At 40.1% G+C, this 17,997-nt stretch overlaps 1 protein-coding gene across 6 annotated transcripts in view; it reads right to left on the reverse strand.

The window, feature by feature from the left end:
- Window positions 1–17,962, reverse strand: part of SLC4A7 (solute carrier family 4 member 7) — a 93,538-nt gene extending 75,576 nt beyond the window's left edge. For 4 of the 6 annotated variants that reach the window (XM_059846583.1, XM_059846564.1, XM_059846574.1 and 1 more), the window contains exon 1: window positions 17,724–17,961. In XM_059846583.1, the coding sequence (XP_059702566.1) occupies window positions 17,724–17,771 (48 nt within the window). In that variant the 5' untranslated portion in view covers window positions 17,772–17,961. Of the gene's footprint in view, window positions 1–17,723 lie in introns of all 6 variants that reach the window. The other 2 variants (XM_059846591.1, XM_059846549.1) reach the window with 1 other exon arrangement.
- Window positions 17,963–17,997: the final 35 nt, after the last annotated feature.

Below are 17,997 nucleotides of genomic sequence, written 5' to 3' on the forward strand. Positions count from 1 at the left end.
ACATGAATCAAATATGCTACACCCAGTGGCTACAAGAACTTTATCTTAACATTTTTAATTCAGGATTTCACAGCGAGCAGGGAATTTTCAAATGCTGAAAAGAATGCAAGAGTTATTCTAGTCAATGGCAATTTTATCTGACAACAAAATTAATTTTCTACACATATGAGATAAGGAGGAAAAAGAGAAAGTAAAGAAAATTGCATTATGTTTCCCATTATTTAGAAACCAAGCCTCCAGAACAAGTATTTCTTTCCAATATTATCAAATTTGTAGAGAAACCACCTACACAGAATCCAGTACTTCCTTTTACTGCGGCATATAAAATATGAACAACACAGCTAACAGCCCTGGGGATGTGTTATGATATCAAATAAATTTCTGCAATCAGATATCTTAATTACATATGCATTTATACAACTTTAAATGTTCAGCTGGGTTTTTTCTGGGAAGGAAGAACATCTTTACGTGGTGGCTTTTGGCAATCAAACACAGCTTTCATCATTCCACAATTCCAAAAGACTGTTCCACTTCAAACTGATACAGAAGAGACTTTGAAAAAATAAATGAGATACATGAGAAACAACAGTTAAGAGCAGCTTTATTAGAACTGTCTCACCTACTCCCAAAAGCAACACATAAATATTTAAATAGGAAAAATTTGAACATACTTGTCCTAGGAACTGCCCATTTTTCTAATGATAAAGCTCCTTTTTCCAGTGTTACTTCACTTAAGTCTGGACACACACAAAGAAATCAACCTATCCACCAAATAATTTGTATTTATTCTCACAGAATAATTTGTATTTATTTCTTCACAGAACTGACTCTACAGAAGAAAATCAACTTCCTGTAAACCAGGTTGGAAAAGTATCACCAACAGCAAGTTGTAAAAATTTCCCCTGTAAAAAACAAACAGAATCAAACTGGCTTCTACTGCACTCTAACCTTCATCAAATGAGATAGTATCTGAATGACAATAAGACATTCAACTTTGGCAGAAAATGGTACCTGTTAATTGACATTTGAATACACTTTGATATTTGGGGCAGCACAACATCATAGCTTTTGGTTATCTTAACATCAATTTCAGAGCTTTTGTCTGAGATGTAATTTATTTAAATAGAAGCAATAATTTCATATCTGATTTTAACAATGTTTTACACACTTAAAAACTGAGGTTTGCAAAATGACCTGACTCTTCAACTTGCAACACTTTCATCACTGGTTATCAAAATCAACACTACCAGAACCATTGTTTTGTGGGGTTTTGGTGTTTTTTTAAAGCATATAAAGCAGAATTATTCAAGGACAATGAGACAAATAAATCACTATTTCAAAATACTTATAACCAGGCCAACTGTCCATTAAAAGCTTTTTATGCTGTCTGAGGGCCCTGTGCATTGACAGGAACTCAAAGAAAGCGTAAGATGCCCTTTCCTCACTGGAAAAGAACAACTGTGCCAAGAGGAAGATCTTCCACTAAAGAAAAAGTAGTTCACTTTAGAATTACAACATCCATACCTAGACACTAGGGGGAACCTGAAAGCAGTCTGCTTCAAAAGCCTCTTGCACACTCTGATCCTGCCATTGACTCTAAATTTTCATTCATGATCAAGTGATTTAGATATACAAGGGAAGAGAACCTTTTGCAGACAACTGAGGTCATAACGCTTAAACATTTGAAATGTCGTCATACACTGGGAAACAAACATGGCATTCTGACAGCCTCAGACAGGAAGTTATTGTACAGTAGTACAGAGACCATCCTTCATTCTCTCCATTCTTGCAGTTCTTCCAGTCTTTTTTATTGAAGAAAATTGTGAAGCTGCATACTCATATACCAAGAAAATTATGTTAAACAAAAAGCAGTTGAAAAGGTTGCAATGCTTCTTTACCCTTACTGTTTAGGAAATAAAGCAGCCTGAAGAAAAGTTTGCTCTACATATTTGAAGCTTGTTTCTACTTTCGACTCATTCCATAATGGATGCAACTTTTGGATTTTTGGTAACACCTGATAAAATGTTATTAGCAACTTACACACATTCATAAACATGCCTTCTCTCCTAAACAGAAGCACCCTGGGCACATTGCACAACAGGGAACTACGCCACAATTCAGACTTTTGGAACCACTGTGTCAGCAGGTTTCACTTCTGCTCTGTGTTAATTTGAATATGCAAGATAACCCGACACTTGTACAAATCTTTTTGGAAGCATTAGGAGACAAAGATAGGCATGCAGTTTTGAGAGATGTCATTAGCCACATTCACAGGCTAACACTTTCTAAGGAGGATGGAGGAAGAGGGTGATAGAAGAGCGTTCACTAAGGATTTCCTAAAATTACCCATTTTCTTTCTTTTTTAAATAATTTTTTTTTACCTCTATGTACTTATTGATACTTTAAAGCAATATCACATTTCATAACTAAGCTTTTCCAAAAACTCCCATATTCTTTCAGTTAGCCATTCACAAATTTTCCAGGTATTACAAACTAACCTGACTGAATTCTTTTCTGCTAATGTTACCAATAGAACTGTCAATGCATATTAACAAAGCACAAACATAGCTGGACTTGAAGACTTTAAAGGTCTTTTCCAACCTAAACGAGTCTATGATTTCTATTATTCTAAAGGAGAGACATCAGTGCTTACACTACTGAAGTGGAATATCCTGAACATTTTGTATTAATTCTGAAGTATCAACTGAAACACAATCTTTCTAACACTAACCTCTTCACCAAGATTTTATGAACAAACAGCAATAGTCACAACACAAAATATCCTCTGCTTCAGTTGCTTTTACAGGAAATTTATGACACCACAGAGGAAAATTTTAACTTTTGTAAATTAGGAAGCCACTGAAGGGGCCACTTGCAAAAGGGTATTACTAATAAATGATCTAAGAAGGCATGAATATAACTCACCCACACTACACTGTCTTGACAATCAGGCACCACTTCTTTGCAAAGTGAGCAGGCCTTGCATTACAGACATTCTCTGTTACAATAACAGAGATGCACACAAAAAAGTCAGTATTTAAAACCAGAAACCTTACTTAGCCCTTAGCTGCCAAGGAAGACAAATTGCTCAATCCTCAGCTTCTCTGTTGTGCTGCTGGTGTATGCTATAGCACCTTCTAGGATGAAAAGAAGACTTGATTGCTCTCAGGTGAGGGTCTCAGAATACCATAACAGGACCACAACCAATTATCCAGTTTAAACCAGGTAATTCCAGCTGTTTCATTACAGCACATTACATTTCATTACAGTTGTTCAGTCTCTGAACAACTTTGATATAAACCACTGCTCTCATTAATAAGACTTCTGTCAAACTACCTGCTACAAGTAAGTTTAACACATTAACTTACATAATTAGTAGAGCTCATTTAACAAAGATCAGCTTCCTCATCACTCATCAACTGCAACAAGTGCTCTGCTTTTTTTACATGGGCTCAGAGTCTTGTTGCTTCACTTGTAACCAACAGTTTTCAGGATTGGATTTTCTATGATTTGGATTGATATAGGATTATTGACCTTTATGTCATATAGAATATAAAGCATATAACTTGTTTTGAAACTTTTTGTCCCCACTGGTGGTGTAAAATTAAGACATCACTGCTCATGCCTGTCCCAGAGGACAATCACTATGGAAAAATAGGGTTATATTTATAGGCTCTTCAATTTCTGGTACTTCTAACAAAGCTGCCTTCTCAGAGCTTAGGGGGCTTAGAAGCAATTTCTTCAGTAAGATGAAGCACATGGCAGAGAGAACCAACAAAAGAAATGCTGTCACATACAGGGCACATTTACATTTCAGCTTTTATTACATTACTATCTGCCTAGAATTAATATACTGGAAAGCTGCTGTGGGTCTCTGCCTAGAACACACTTTGCTTGGAGCTTAGCAACTTGGGCCAAAGTTGAGAGACAGCAGCACAGTAACACAAGGAAGGGCAATGTTTTACTACTTTAAAGGAAGTCAGTTTTCAGTTATACCTGAATCAGTATATGAAACAGAAAGGCTGCTGAGTTACAAATGTTCCTTCCCACTTTAACCGAGAAGCACTGGTCTACACCCACCAAGAAAACTTCACTCTATGCTGCAGTATAAGTCACTGTCAATTTTGCAGGTACGTGGAATAAGCACACCAATTTTTCAGTCACAAAGCACATTTTTTTACAGAAAACATCCTGTGGAAATCCTTCAACATCACAGATTCACTGCTCACACAGAACAAGAGACTTAGTGACAACCCAGCTCCTTTGAGGCCGTCTGTCAATACAGAATCAATTAAGTTGGAAAAAGCCTCCAAGATGACAGAGACCAACCTTTGACCAATCATAAACAGATGAGGTTAAGGATGGACGTCAGGCAAATCTCACTCTAACAATGAAAAGCACTGGATACCAAATAATGAACCGCAATAAAGGGGGAAAGGGAGAACTACAGCCTTGTCAAAACACTTAAAACTTGTCTCTCCTGCTTGCTGTTACACAGTAATTTTCAATAGAACTCTCAAGAATTACCTTAACAACAGAACCTACAGAAGGACACCACCAAGCTCTGCTTTGCCCCATTTCACCTCTCACAATAAGACACTTTCTTGACGATTACCTTATCTTAATGATTCCTATGTAAGCAAAAAGACATTTAAAGCAGTTCCCAGATTATTCTCCTCTCTTCCATCCGACACTTGATTTCAGGAATAACACTGGACTTAAAAATGTTTATTAAGGATTTGTTAGTGGCATGCTAGATTTGTACTAAAGTATTTCGATGTAGAGCTCTACAGGAGGCAAGTTCTCCAAATTAAGGTCATGTCCATTCTTTTCTCTAACAATACATAACTTCTTCCGTTTAAATTTAGTACACCTCTAAGATAAATATATACACACACAAATAATCTGTTCACCAAAAAAGAGCCATTGTTCAGCTTTCATTAAATTGTACAGCATATTGTATACATTCATGGTACTTGGATTTTTTTAGCAACCCTCAAGACAGGAAGGAAATTTTATTCTATCTTCACCCAAGAGCCTGTTTTATACCATAGTACAACTGAAGCTGGAAACAGGTTCTCCATATCATAAAGTGGCCATAATTCATAAACCTGTTTACAGTCTTACTTGCAATTGATCCTCTGAGCTTGACTGCAGCAGCAATGCAAGCCACATGACAGAAGGAAACATGCCATCTTGGAGGGATGTATTTCTTTACTCTTCACTAGAAATTCAAGCACATTGTACACTTGTACTTCATTTCCAGAAACAAGCATGCATACAAATACAGATTCCCTTTCTGCCACTTCTAAAAGGACTCAGGTCCCCAGGCACAGCCTCCCTGGGCTCTCAACAGCTTCCACAGCACCTGACACCTGTACTGCCACTGCCCATGCCTATCCTCAGCTCTTGCCACCTCTGCAGCCTCTAAAACAAACTTAAATCTCTGCTTGGAAATACCGCCACCATTCTCTACAAGCCATTTCTGAAAAGAGATACAGATTTTCCTGGGTCCCTGGTGCTCTCAATGCCACCAAAATTGTCATCTGTCTACAACCTTCTCCAGCACCTGGAAGTGGACACTTGTGACATTACTCAGAATATGCAACAGTGGTAATTTCAACTCAAAAGTATTCTGCAGCAACCTCTCAGGGAGACAAGACTACAGCTTTAGCTGTTTGAAAAGTTATTATCTAAGCAATAGTCATCAAGCATTAGATATTTCTTCCAAGAACAGCCAAAGACAAAATACACCTTTCTTTAGAAAGCTGAAGGTAATTATTTGTTAATACATCAAACCCAACACGGTTTTCAAAGTGAGACCTATCTCTTCCACCCCTCTCCCAGAGAAACTCAGCTATAGAGTTGATATATGTGGACTAGGAAGCAGACCTGGTTTGAGGACTACCATTTTCACATGCAAATGCTCACCTTTACATTGCCTCCAGGATGCGGAAGTTTATAATCGTCAGCCTGGCCTACCATCAATGCAAATACAGTAAATATCCAGTCATACACCAAATCACTCAATGTGACAGGGAGAAATTCATTGTCGTATTTAACAAAGCAGAGTATTTCAAGTTATTTCTTATTAGGACTAGCTAAAATCACTTATACCAAATGGCTTACAGTAACTTGTCCCCATTACCAATGAGAAAAGCACACTGAACTTTCTTGTTTGCCTGGCTTTTCAAAACCTTCTGTCAATGCAAAACACAGAATACAAGTTCATTCTTTGACCTTGAGCATATCAAATTTTTTCAGATCCCTATTTATATTTTGCCCTTCATTTATATCTGTACAGCAAAAGCGACTCACTCATGCTCAAGAATTAAAGCCTCACACTAACATTATTTGGCTTCACTCAACAGAATATGGCCATTTTCTTCCTCAACTATAAGCCAACAGGCTGCCTACCAAGCCCATCTGCACTATGCAAAAGTTATTTGTATCCGTAAGTGGACTAAATTCACTGCATTTAATCACATCAAACAAAACATTGTTTGACAAACAAGGTTTCCTATCATGTCAAAATTATTTGGTGGACAGCTGTTTCATTAAGAAATGTTAGCATCCTACATCTATTTATTTTTTTTCCTATTACCCCTATCTATTTTTTACCCCTATTTATTTTTTTTCTATCCTGGTGATAAGATTTTTTTAACCTTTGTGTGTCCTGCTCTAAAGTCTCAAATCTAAAATTTTACTTGGCTATAAAATAAATCTTCATTCAACTGACTTTCAGGAAAAATACTCTCAACTTCTCAACAAACTGATCTTTTTCAGCTAAAGCTCTACCTAAAGCATCTGTGTATAAAACAAGGCCCAAAAATGTTTATTCTTACAACACACAGAACTATGCCCATTTACATATTTCAGTAAAAGCAGTCAAAGTTGATCTAGCAAAATACACTGCCCAATATGCTGAAAAAGCCCTCTGGTTATGTTTCTAAAAACATGTAAAGCAATTGTAAGCATTTCATATAGCAACAGCAGTTAAGGCAGGTAATGGATGGCAACACTGATGCCAACAAGCAAAAGAAAAAGTTGGTTTTTTTTGGACATATATCTGCAGTTTGAAAAACTCAGGGATTTCCACAAAAATCAGATACAATAGCTTTAATCAAATTGCTTGTAATTGCAATCTAAAATTAAAACTGGTTTTGTAAACTTAATTTATAAGCAGAAACATTATGTATCTGCAATTCAAATTCAAATATTAATTAGAAGTATCTGCTTAATTAATTTCCTTTTTGATATCTCTCAATCACACACAAGCACAGCAAAGTTAATAAAAAAAAACAAGCTGAAAAAGGAAAGGATCCCTGCTACTCTTGGGTTTATCACTTCCTTAAATGAGTCATAACAATCATCAGATGCTATCTGTTTGTTTTTATATAAACAGTTTTAAAATTCATGGCTGGTAGGGTGTAGCCATTTGACAAAAAAAAAAAAAAAAAAAAAAGAAGAATTTACACTAACAGGAACACCAACTGTGGCTATTCAGTAAGAAGTTTCTCATTTCCTTTTTTGTACACAAAGTCTGTTTGGAAATATGTTTGACATGTTAAAGAAATGCATGTGCTTACATAATAGTATATCTTCACAATAGTGCTGTATAAGGCAAAGGAAAAAAAATTTCAAAAATCAGTAGCCTAAAACAAGCAGTAAGGTTAAATACAATCTTTCCAATAGTTTTTTTTTCTTTAATAGAAACAAAGAAGCAATAAATGTGGCAGTAGACTAAAGAATTCTACCTTGTTGCTTAGAACGCTATAGAGTTTGCAATCAGTCCTTTGACTTCATGATTTTGTCAGAGAACTTACATTCTGGTAAGCAACTAGGAAAGAAGATCCTCTAGCTTAGTACTCACCCTTCTAAGCACCAGTAGCGTTATTCAGTTAAAATCCCTCTGTAAAAGAGACAGATGAAGAAATTCCTAGAACATAGACTGAAGCCACTGTGTTTCCACCTATAACAAACTAAGTTTACAGACATCACAAACAAAAAGGAAAAAAAAAAAAAGGTTTTCAAAAAACTGAAGCATCTCCAGTATGGTAGAACTCTCTCTGCTCTACATAATGAGCTATTTATTAAATGCTGTTAAATATTTCCAGGTAAGGGAAAGAGATACTGATTATTACAGGCACATGATCTGGCAAAACATGAATATGAAAATCTGTTGTGTTTGGTCCCTCCAAGCTGAGAAGCCACGAAGTTATGCAACATCAGCCAAAGCAACAGCACCAGCCAACAAAAGACTTTAATGATCACTGTTACTGAATATTTGCCTCGAAGAAATAGCAGTCATTACAAGTTTACAGCACTGAAGTTGTTAAAGTAATATTGACATGATATGCCCATCAAAAACCAGCTGCAGGTAGACCAAAGCATTCACATGAACAAATGTATTTTAAATCTATATTGTGAACAGAACTGGATGGTAGTGTAATAGTTTCACAATATAAACCTGGGCACAGCACATCGATCTACCGGGGTTCAGGCAACAGATGGCCCAGCAGCTCACAGCCTAAGTTACAAAAGGCCCAAAATACCTTTAAAGTTTGTGCAACGTTACAAGGTGAAGTCTCCAACATCAGCCAAAGGAACAGGTACATCCCAATTCCAAGAACTGCACAGGGAGGATGTCACCATCCAGATGCTGGCCTGCAGGAAGGCTATGCTGCTCCTCCGTGGCTCACTGCTGTGAATCACAGTGGCCTCCCTCACCCTATGGGAGGTGTGCTATCTTTGAGCTGCTGAGCAGACCAGGTGAAAGAGCTGCAGGAGATCAACATATGGCACAACAGGGAAGATAAGATAAGCAGGAGGTCCTGGGAGGTCTCCTGTTTGCCAAACGATGAATAAATCAGGCTCATCCAATCCTCAAACTACTGGACTTTCCTGCTTATCCATACGGACACCAGTGACACCTCCAAAATGCAACTATTGAGCAAATCAAGAGTGATTACTGAGCATTGTGAGCAAGGAAGCCCATGCAGTGTTTCTCAGTCTCTCCAGTGAGAAGCAAAAGGCTTAGGGCAGATTAGATGCTTCCAGAGGGTCAGTGCATGGCTGTCAGCACAGCTTTTGCGCTATGACCACAGAAACATCTTCCAGGAAAAGGAATCCCTTTGACAAAGTGTGGCAGGAGTGTATTTGTCGCCAGAAACAATAACTCTGGGAGTATGGCTTTAAACTAGGCATGGTGAAGAAAGGTTGTCACACTGAGGAGAAGTGAAGATGTGGGAACACAAGTCTGGAGGCTCACACACTTCCCTCGTGGAAGTCGCCTGTCTGTGAGCCGATCTCAAGTGCTTCTACACAGCATGGGAAGTACCAGGATTCAGTCCATGCACCACTGCAGAGCTATAACCTCATGGGAATTAGAGAGTGATGGTGGGACAGCTCACATGGTTGAGGTACTACAACGGAAGGTCAGAGATGCTTTAGGAAAAACAGCCTGGAAAGGTAAGGAACATGGTTAGTTTAAATCTATGCAAAGGGATTCCTGCATTGCTTGGAACAAGTGACAAGGCATTGAAGACCCCATAGGTAAGGATCAGAGAGAGAACAGTCCAACACGGGCAACTTTGTATTAGGTACCTGCTACTGACCTCCGATGAAGAGGAGGCTGCAGCAAAAGGCTTCATTTGAAAGCTTAAGGAAACTTCATGATTGCAGATGCTCCAGGGCCTAAAATAACTAGTATCTGCTGGTTCAATATAGGCAAACACCAGCACTCCAGGAATTTTCTTGAATTTGTTGAAAATTACTTCTTGGTGCAAGTCATCGATGACCTAGCTAGTGAATATACTCTGCTGGACCTGTCACTCACAAACAAGGAAGAAGCAGATGGAGATGTGAAAGCCAAGAGCAGCCTTGGCTGTAGCAATCATGAAATCATAGAGTTTAAAGTCCTGAGAGAGGGAGAAAAGACAAATACTAGAGCATACAGGGCACAACCCAATACATAGTTACAACACGGCACTTCAGGAGAGCAGATTTCACCTTGTCCACGGACCTGCTTGCAGAATCTCCCAGGAGACCACAACGGAGGGTGAAAGCAAAGCCTGAGAGTACTGGCTGACCTGTGAGGACAACATCCTCAAAGCACAACACGTAGGAGTTCAAGCAGACCTGACAATGGACCAGTGGACCAGTCAAAGAAAAGGGAACCTGTGGCTGAGCTCAAATGCAAAACAGAATACATGAAAGGTGGAAGCAGGAGTGGGAGGAATATACAGACATTATCTAATTGTGCAGGGGTGGAGTTAAGATAAACCAGAGCTCTGCAGTGGTTGAAAATAATAATGGATGCAAAAGGCACTACAAAAGGGAGAAAACAAACTTTTAATTTTTCATCCAAAAGTGAAGTTATACAGCAGAACCAGAAAATAAATCTTTGTACAACAAGGTGTTATTCATACCAGCATCTGCTAGCCATCCTTTATTTAAAAAAGAGAAAATGTGAAGAATTAGGGCTTCTAAATGCAAACTGGAAATCTGATCAGTTAGCAATAAATGTGATTTACTAGCTGTATTAGCTTACTCATAACCCTATCTAAAAGAAAAAAATAACACATGCTTCCACTTGGCATGATTTTTGAGATCCAGGACACAGCAGCCTGAATCTCTTGACACAGCAACACAATTTTTGCACTGAGAAGCAGTCACAGTTGAGAAATGGATACCAAACAAGATTCTATTACAACAGCTCTGTGAACAGATTTGCTTTAACTTCTTTCTGTTCTTTGGTAACAAAGACATACATGCAAAGCAGGCTGATTAGAGATTCTCTAGTCTTCTGATTATAATATGCCAGTGAAACTATCAGTGTGTTCACAATGTTCAGTGGCAGCATTTTTTGTGGAAGCAAATTCTTAACTTTTTCAAGTAAGGAATTACTGGCATCACTATCCCTGCCATAACCTAGGTATTCACAATAACTTAGCTGCCTTTTTCTTCATCCCAAAACAGATCCCAGTCAAGATACAGCCAGCATATATTTAGTAGACATTAGTCATGGAAAATGAAAAGGAATCAGCCTAGTGCAAAAATGAGTAAGGGAAAAAAGAAATCTTCACTTTACATTTTAGGGAAACACAGTTTTTTAAGACAGTATTTCCACATACACACTCTAAATACATGTCCTCATAGTAAAAACAGTAACTGAAAAAAACAGCCAGGTTTTCATACAAGTCCTCAGTTCACCCCACCTGCAAGCAGATCTCAGCTACCAGATCCTCAGAACTATAGCTGCACTGTAAAAGCAACAGTAGCAGAGGGCAGAGTAGGTCAAACAGCACAATTCCAACACACAGGGGATGCTTCTCTGTAATTCCCACTTCCTCTCTACAGTTTCCACCCACATGCCTCATTCACAGGAAGCTCCAGTTTGTCTGGAGGCAGACTCCAGACATTCTGTTAAACTGGGGCAACAGTTTGACAACAGGTGCCCAATCCGGAAGCATCTACTTAAGTTTAAAAAAATCTTCAAGTCTGTTTTTAAGTTTAAAAATATTCTGATATTTCAGGATATTATCTTAGCACTACTAGCAAGAATCTAAGTCTAGATGCCTTACAGCACAACTACATCATATGAAAAGTATGAGTACTCATTCTGTAAAAATTGTAGAAAATTTAAACTTGCAATTAGTTTGAATAAGTAAAAATCCAACCAACAACCACAAAAACCCTGAGCCACAAGAAATCTCAAAATCTCTCAGTAGGATTCTGGGAAAGAAAATGACTCACCTATACTTCACAAAGTATCACGTAGTGAGAGTTCAAATGAAGACTTGAATTAGGTACTACAAGTTGGCAATGTGTTAATCTAAACTCATCTTCAAAGCAAAAGACAGAAGAGAGAGGGAAAGGGAAGGTCTAGGTGGTACATTACTAAGGATATAATGCAGAGACAGAGTCAAACTCAGAAAAAAACTTTTAGAAAAGAGGATCCTATATCTTCTGAAGGATAGATAATACAAAATAATACAATGAGCACGGCACTGGGAATGCTTCTGCTAAAATGGGACTTGCTAGAATTAATAAACCAGGGGTATTTCAAGGTTGTGAAGTACTCCAGCACTGCTGAAACAAGACAACTGACGCCAGTATATCCAAACAGGACAACCATTTCATTACATGGGTTTGAGTCATTTTAGTTTAAGGGACTGGAGAAGGAAAAACAAAAGCTCAAAAAGCTCAAAAAACTTTGGGCCTTTCCTGGTCAGAAGTCACAAGAGCATCCAGACTGTCAGATATCTAACACCACTATGGATCAATATTCCAAAAAGATACTTCAGGCAACACAAGGTGTACAAAGCTCTACTCATGTGACACTGGACTATTTACAGATACAACTGTAATTCCCACAAAGAACAAGCATTCACCTTTTTCTCCACATGAAAATGGAATAGCCTTCCTGCTGTACAGTCCTGGCACTGTTACTGGAAGATTAAAACATTTAGTCTTCTCTGTAGGTAAAGAAATGAATAAAAAATTGGAAGCCATCCTCTAAAGACAAAATGACTGACAACACTTTATGAAACAAAGTTTTTCAAACTTAGGTAAATAGACAGGCTGATACATAACTAAAATGGCTCCATCTACTGGTTAAAATGTACATTTTATAAGTTATGACACTCTAGTGTTGAGAATTTAATTCCCAGTGAAACAAGGAACTCTGAGGGTGCCATGCACGAACACGAGACTCTCAGACAGATAATTGTTTCTAATAGGTGTTGAGATATGCCAGCAAGGTAGATTTGAGATTTGGGCCATTTCATATACATGTTGGTCTTTTTTAAAAATAATGTAATACTTTCATCTACTGGTAATTTTGCAAATGTAAATTTAGAAATGCAAATATTTAGGAATATTGCAAGATGACCTGTAAAATAATCAAAATTCTCATTTTACCATTCAGACATTTTCTGATCTACACAACTAATAGTTGGTGCTCATCTCTGTGTCCTTACTTACAAAACACTCAGCTGAATTTCACTATTCATAGCACTATTTCAAAACATTAGCTGGGCATCTATCTTCATTTTAGCAAAAAAATCTGATGTATCCCTAAACTTTATCATTCCAGAATGTGCTATTCCAAAAACATGACAATATTCATTGCAGACCTTCTGTAGCTAAGTTTGAGTATACTCAAAGTATACTTATACTCTGCTTTTTATCTAACACTAGTTATAGAGCAATTCTATTTACTAAGTATTACTACTGCTTCAGGGCCACGGAAACGTCCTGGGCAACAGATACCCTTGAGTAACAGGCATCAATATTCAAAGGCCCCCAACAAATCTGATGACATGTCAAGTCACCTGCAGAGGCAGATAAATGACATTGATATAAACCAAAAACTACTCAACTTGGTACCACCCCAGCTAATTCCGGACAGAAAATAGAACCACTACAATGAAGTGTAATGAAAGTTCTCAAGTAACACAACAAGTTTTTGACACCCATGGTAACTTTTCAAGAACTCAGAAAGACTGCCAGACATACACTTAAAAGCTTACAGAGGCCCACAACACAGTCCAAGCTGTACAAGGTACGCACCGTACCCAAACAGCACAACAGAGAAAAGCAGCTTGTCTCTCCAAAGTCATGGCTTCAAGTCTGCAAGGCTGGCAAGCTACTACAATTCTCTCTGATCAGGGCTATTTAGCTAGGGCACTGCCACACAGCTCTAACTGTATTGCTTGAACTTGTGCAGAGCATTTGTTCAGCCAGATGCCACAAACTTGTGGGGGAGGAGAGTTTCCTGCACAGTCCTCAGTTATGCAGTACAAACATATCCTCAGTTACCCTTGTCCAGCCATAAAGGCAAAGCACCAGTCTAAGCTCACTATGCTAGTAGGAAAAAAATTTGTATGCAGAGACCTGTCGTTTGACTTCACATCACAGAAGCCCCATGTTGAGTAAGATGACAGCAGAGGACAGTGACTGCAACCCACCTGATAACATGCAAGCACATCTGTTAAAAAATTTTTAAAAAGCTGTAGCCAACCACATAGCCACTTCAGAAAAAGCACTGTGACACTAATGCCCTCTTCAGTGAGATAAGGCAGACCACAGTACTTTTCTGGTTTGATTAGGAAAGCCAGAAGGAGATCCTTGGAAACATGCCCTTCTCCAACAGAGCCACTTTCAGTTCTATCATCATCTACAGTAGAATTAATGATAAAAACAGATGTGTTTTTTTGAAAGAAGACACAAACAAACCCATTACTTAACTATACTGAGCATTCTACAATCTTGTGAATATTTTCATATACATGAAGTAGTATCAAACACTAACAAAAAGAAAGTTTCCATCTACTTTAAGAAAACTAAGTATTTTGAAAATATTACCTGCAAAACATCTAGAGACAGAACTGCACTACACATTCCTTTAAATGCTACTTACAGCTGTTGCAAAGAAGCCCACCAAACGTTACAGTAATGAATACCATAATGACAAAAGCTAGAAGCTAGAACTAAGATCACTCATATGCACTATCAAGCATTTTTAATACCATAACTGTAACTGTCAAACTCACCACAGTATAGAAAACAAACTACCACGTCCCACCCCTATTTGAAAAACCCAACAAGAATTACCATAAGTAGCTGTTGAGGGAAGAGGAAAAACAAGACAAGCATACAACTCCACCTTCTTACACTCACAACCTCCAGCTGTTTTCAAATCAGATTTCCTGGGGCTGTTGCTCATCCACTTACTAACCTCAATGTATCTTGTCTTCCAACGTTTGTCCAAACTCCCCTTAAGTTCACACTGTATACACTGTACAGCAAATATACCTGTGAATCCCTACACTGAGTTTCTTTTGTTTGTTTTGAACTGATTTTGTTTGTTTTGAACTGATTTTGTTTGTTTTGAAGTCTGATTTCACTGTGTGCCTCCTGTTCCATGCTCACCTACTTTCTCGACAGGAGTTTTACAGAACCTTACCATATCACAGTTCCATCATCTCTACTAGGCTGACAAGTCCTAGACTGTTGAATACTTTATCATCTTTGAACTAAATTCATATCCTCTTGTTATTCAGTGAACATTTTCCAATAATAACGCATCTTTTCTAAGATGGGGGGCAGGACACCTAAGAGTATGTAAAGTATGAAAGAACCATGGATTTATGCAGTTATGTATTTTTTTCCTATTGTATTTTCTAGTATAACAGAGCATCCCAGATGCTCTGTTCATCAGTCACTCTCTGGCTGTAATAACTATCAGGCATTCATTTCACCTCGCCCTTCCAACTTTCAAGTACATATTGACACCAATGAAGTTCTTCAAAACACCAACGTTCCAAACACTTATTCGTTCTCTTCTGTAAGACTGGATCCAAAGTACAAAACAAGAAAGGTTAAATTTTTTTTTTTTGTATTTTTGATTAACTAAATGGGAGGGGGCAGCATGTGACTGATAGAAGTGCTCCTCCATAAGAGAGCCACCAGATCTCAACTTATTACATATCTAATATTCTATGAACACAGAAACAGAGGAGGAAGGAAGAAAAGGAACTGTAGGGACTCCTCTATTTGATTACACTTCTGTATTTTTAAGCCACAGCAATGAAGCTCTCAGATTTGATCTACACTTTTTTACAAAGTCCTTTCATCTTATTGAGATGTTTATTTCTGAAAAAGTTATGCACATGTAAGCAGTTTCAGCAAGCTTTGCTAGCAGGGAGGTAGCCTGTAGTGTCAAGATACACAGGATTAGAAAAATTACATCAAGCTCTATTGTCAAAAATACTCATCTTTTGGATTAAGTAGCTCTCTTGTACATAAAATGACACCTCTTGCATATGAAAGCCACAACAAATCCAATACTGCTACACTATGCAATTGCCCAAAGATCAGCACATCCTGTCTTTCTGTAAGCCATTTAATTAATGTGTTTTCCCCAGAAATTCCTTTTTTCCAGTTCCTACCACCTCTTCTGCCCTCTCACTTTTCTAACCATTTCAATTCAGCTGGAATTATCTCCCAAATACACTCTGGCACCAAGGTCTGGTATTGCTGTTGCAAAGAAACCAATCTGGACCACTCCGCTGAGTACCTCTGTTCATAACAGCTGCATCAAAAATGACCGTGCAATGATACAGGAGTTCATCCCAAAAAAATTAATTTCTCTTACAACAGAACCTAAATGACTGCTGTCAGACCCAACAAATGTGCTCAGGGCACACTGACTTTCATGACATCTGCAATACTCTTTTCATTTGGATTCACCTGAGGAACTACCTGAGATGGTAACCATTACCATCTTCCACTGCAACCCCACACTGGAAGCTCAAGGTTTTTCAACTCCCTCCACATAGTTTAGTATCTCTTTGCTATATATAGGGAGTATTCTCCTATACATAGGGAGTATTCTCCTACCAGCTAGGAAGAGATACCTCATACAGAGGAGCAAGGTAGTTTTAACATGAGTTAAACCTATTAAGCAGTCTGATCTTCCACAGAATCTACTGTGAAGAAATTTACATGAATTGGGTACGTACCTACTTTGCAACAGTGTCAAGACACAGAAATGGTCTAGAACACATCTGCAAAACCTTTCAATGTGAGCACAAGTATTAACATACAAAGCCAACATACAAAGATTGTAACATTTGCAAATTTCATGGCCCTTTGAACCACTAAGTTATCAACGCTCCTGTTATAACAAAGGAAAAACACACTGAACATACTGATGTCACAGGAAGCGAGCACTTCATTAGACTGCCAATTTTATCAAATGTGACTCAAGTCTCTCCTTGAAGAGTAACGGAAAGATGATGAAAACTCATGTGTTTTCAGTGTTATTTCTCTGTCCATCACAGCACTCTTTGTGTTACAAACTACACATCCCTCCTCCTCAGGCACTGAAGACAAATCCCAGCGCGACACCTTTTTGGAAAAGGCCCTGAAGGAGAACATCAGAGTAAGAGCTCAGAGGCTCATTAACAAAATCCAGACCTTGAGTCATCTGAAGGGAGGGGAAATTACAAGCGTGGAACCACATGTATTTTTCAGCAGCACAGGAAGGCAACACATGCCTGCTTCACTGAGCCACCCGGCCCGAGAAGGAAATGAACCCAAGCTCCGTAGTTTCTACCCATCTCCCCCTCACCGACACTTCCACTCCCCAGGACCAGACCCCCGCCGGGGAAGCGTGCCCAGCACCCGAGCCGACCCCGCCGCCGTGCAACACGAGGACAAGGGGAAGCTCGCCGCTTGCCATGTGTGCGCACTTCTCCCTCGCCCAGGAACTCGTCAGCCAGCGGGGCAGGGAGAAAGGCGAGGCCAGGGGCGGCCGCGCCGCCCACCGCCGCCGGCACAAGCCCTGCGGGGCTCTCACAAAGGAACGGGGGGGTGGACGGGGCAGCCGCGGCCGCCGAGCACACGGAGCCCGCGGCCGAACAAAAGGCTCCGGCCCCGCCGCCGCCCCCCGGGGATGGCAGGGGGCGGGGGGGAGACACGGCCGCGCGCACGCGGCCGGCACGCGGGGACACCGGGCGAGAGGGGCCGGGACCCCCGGCCGAGAGTCCCGCCGCCGAGGGCTGGGCAGCCACGACAGGGAGCCAGCCCCGCCGCGTCCCCAGTGCCCCGGCAGGAGGGCAGCGGCACGACCCCCGGGCAGGACGCGGGGCAGCGCTGCCCCATGCCGACCCCTTTGTGCCACCCCCACCGCACCGCACCGCACCCCCCGTTACCGTGGTGAGCAACGGTCTCATCTGCTCGCCCGCCCGCTCCTCTTCCATCGCGGCCCCGCCGAGATCGCCCGGGAGACAGAGCGAGAGAAAAGGGCGCGGAGCGCCAGACGAACGGCGAGCTGGAACCGGACGCGGGGGCTGCGCTGCCTAGCGGAGGCGGGCGGCGCCGGTGCCCTCAGGACGGGGCGGCCGCGACTGCTCCGCCGCACCGGGGGCTGAGCCCGGACCGCCTCGGCGGCGCGCCCGCTGCCCCCGCCCCGCGCCGCCGGCCGGG

The sequence above is a fragment of the Haemorhous mexicanus genome, chromosome 1 (genome assembly GCF_027477595.1).
Source record: "Haemorhous mexicanus isolate bHaeMex1 chromosome 1, bHaeMex1.pri, whole genome shotgun sequence".
NCBI lineage: Eukaryota > Metazoa > Chordata > Aves > Passeriformes > Fringillidae > Haemorhous > Haemorhous mexicanus.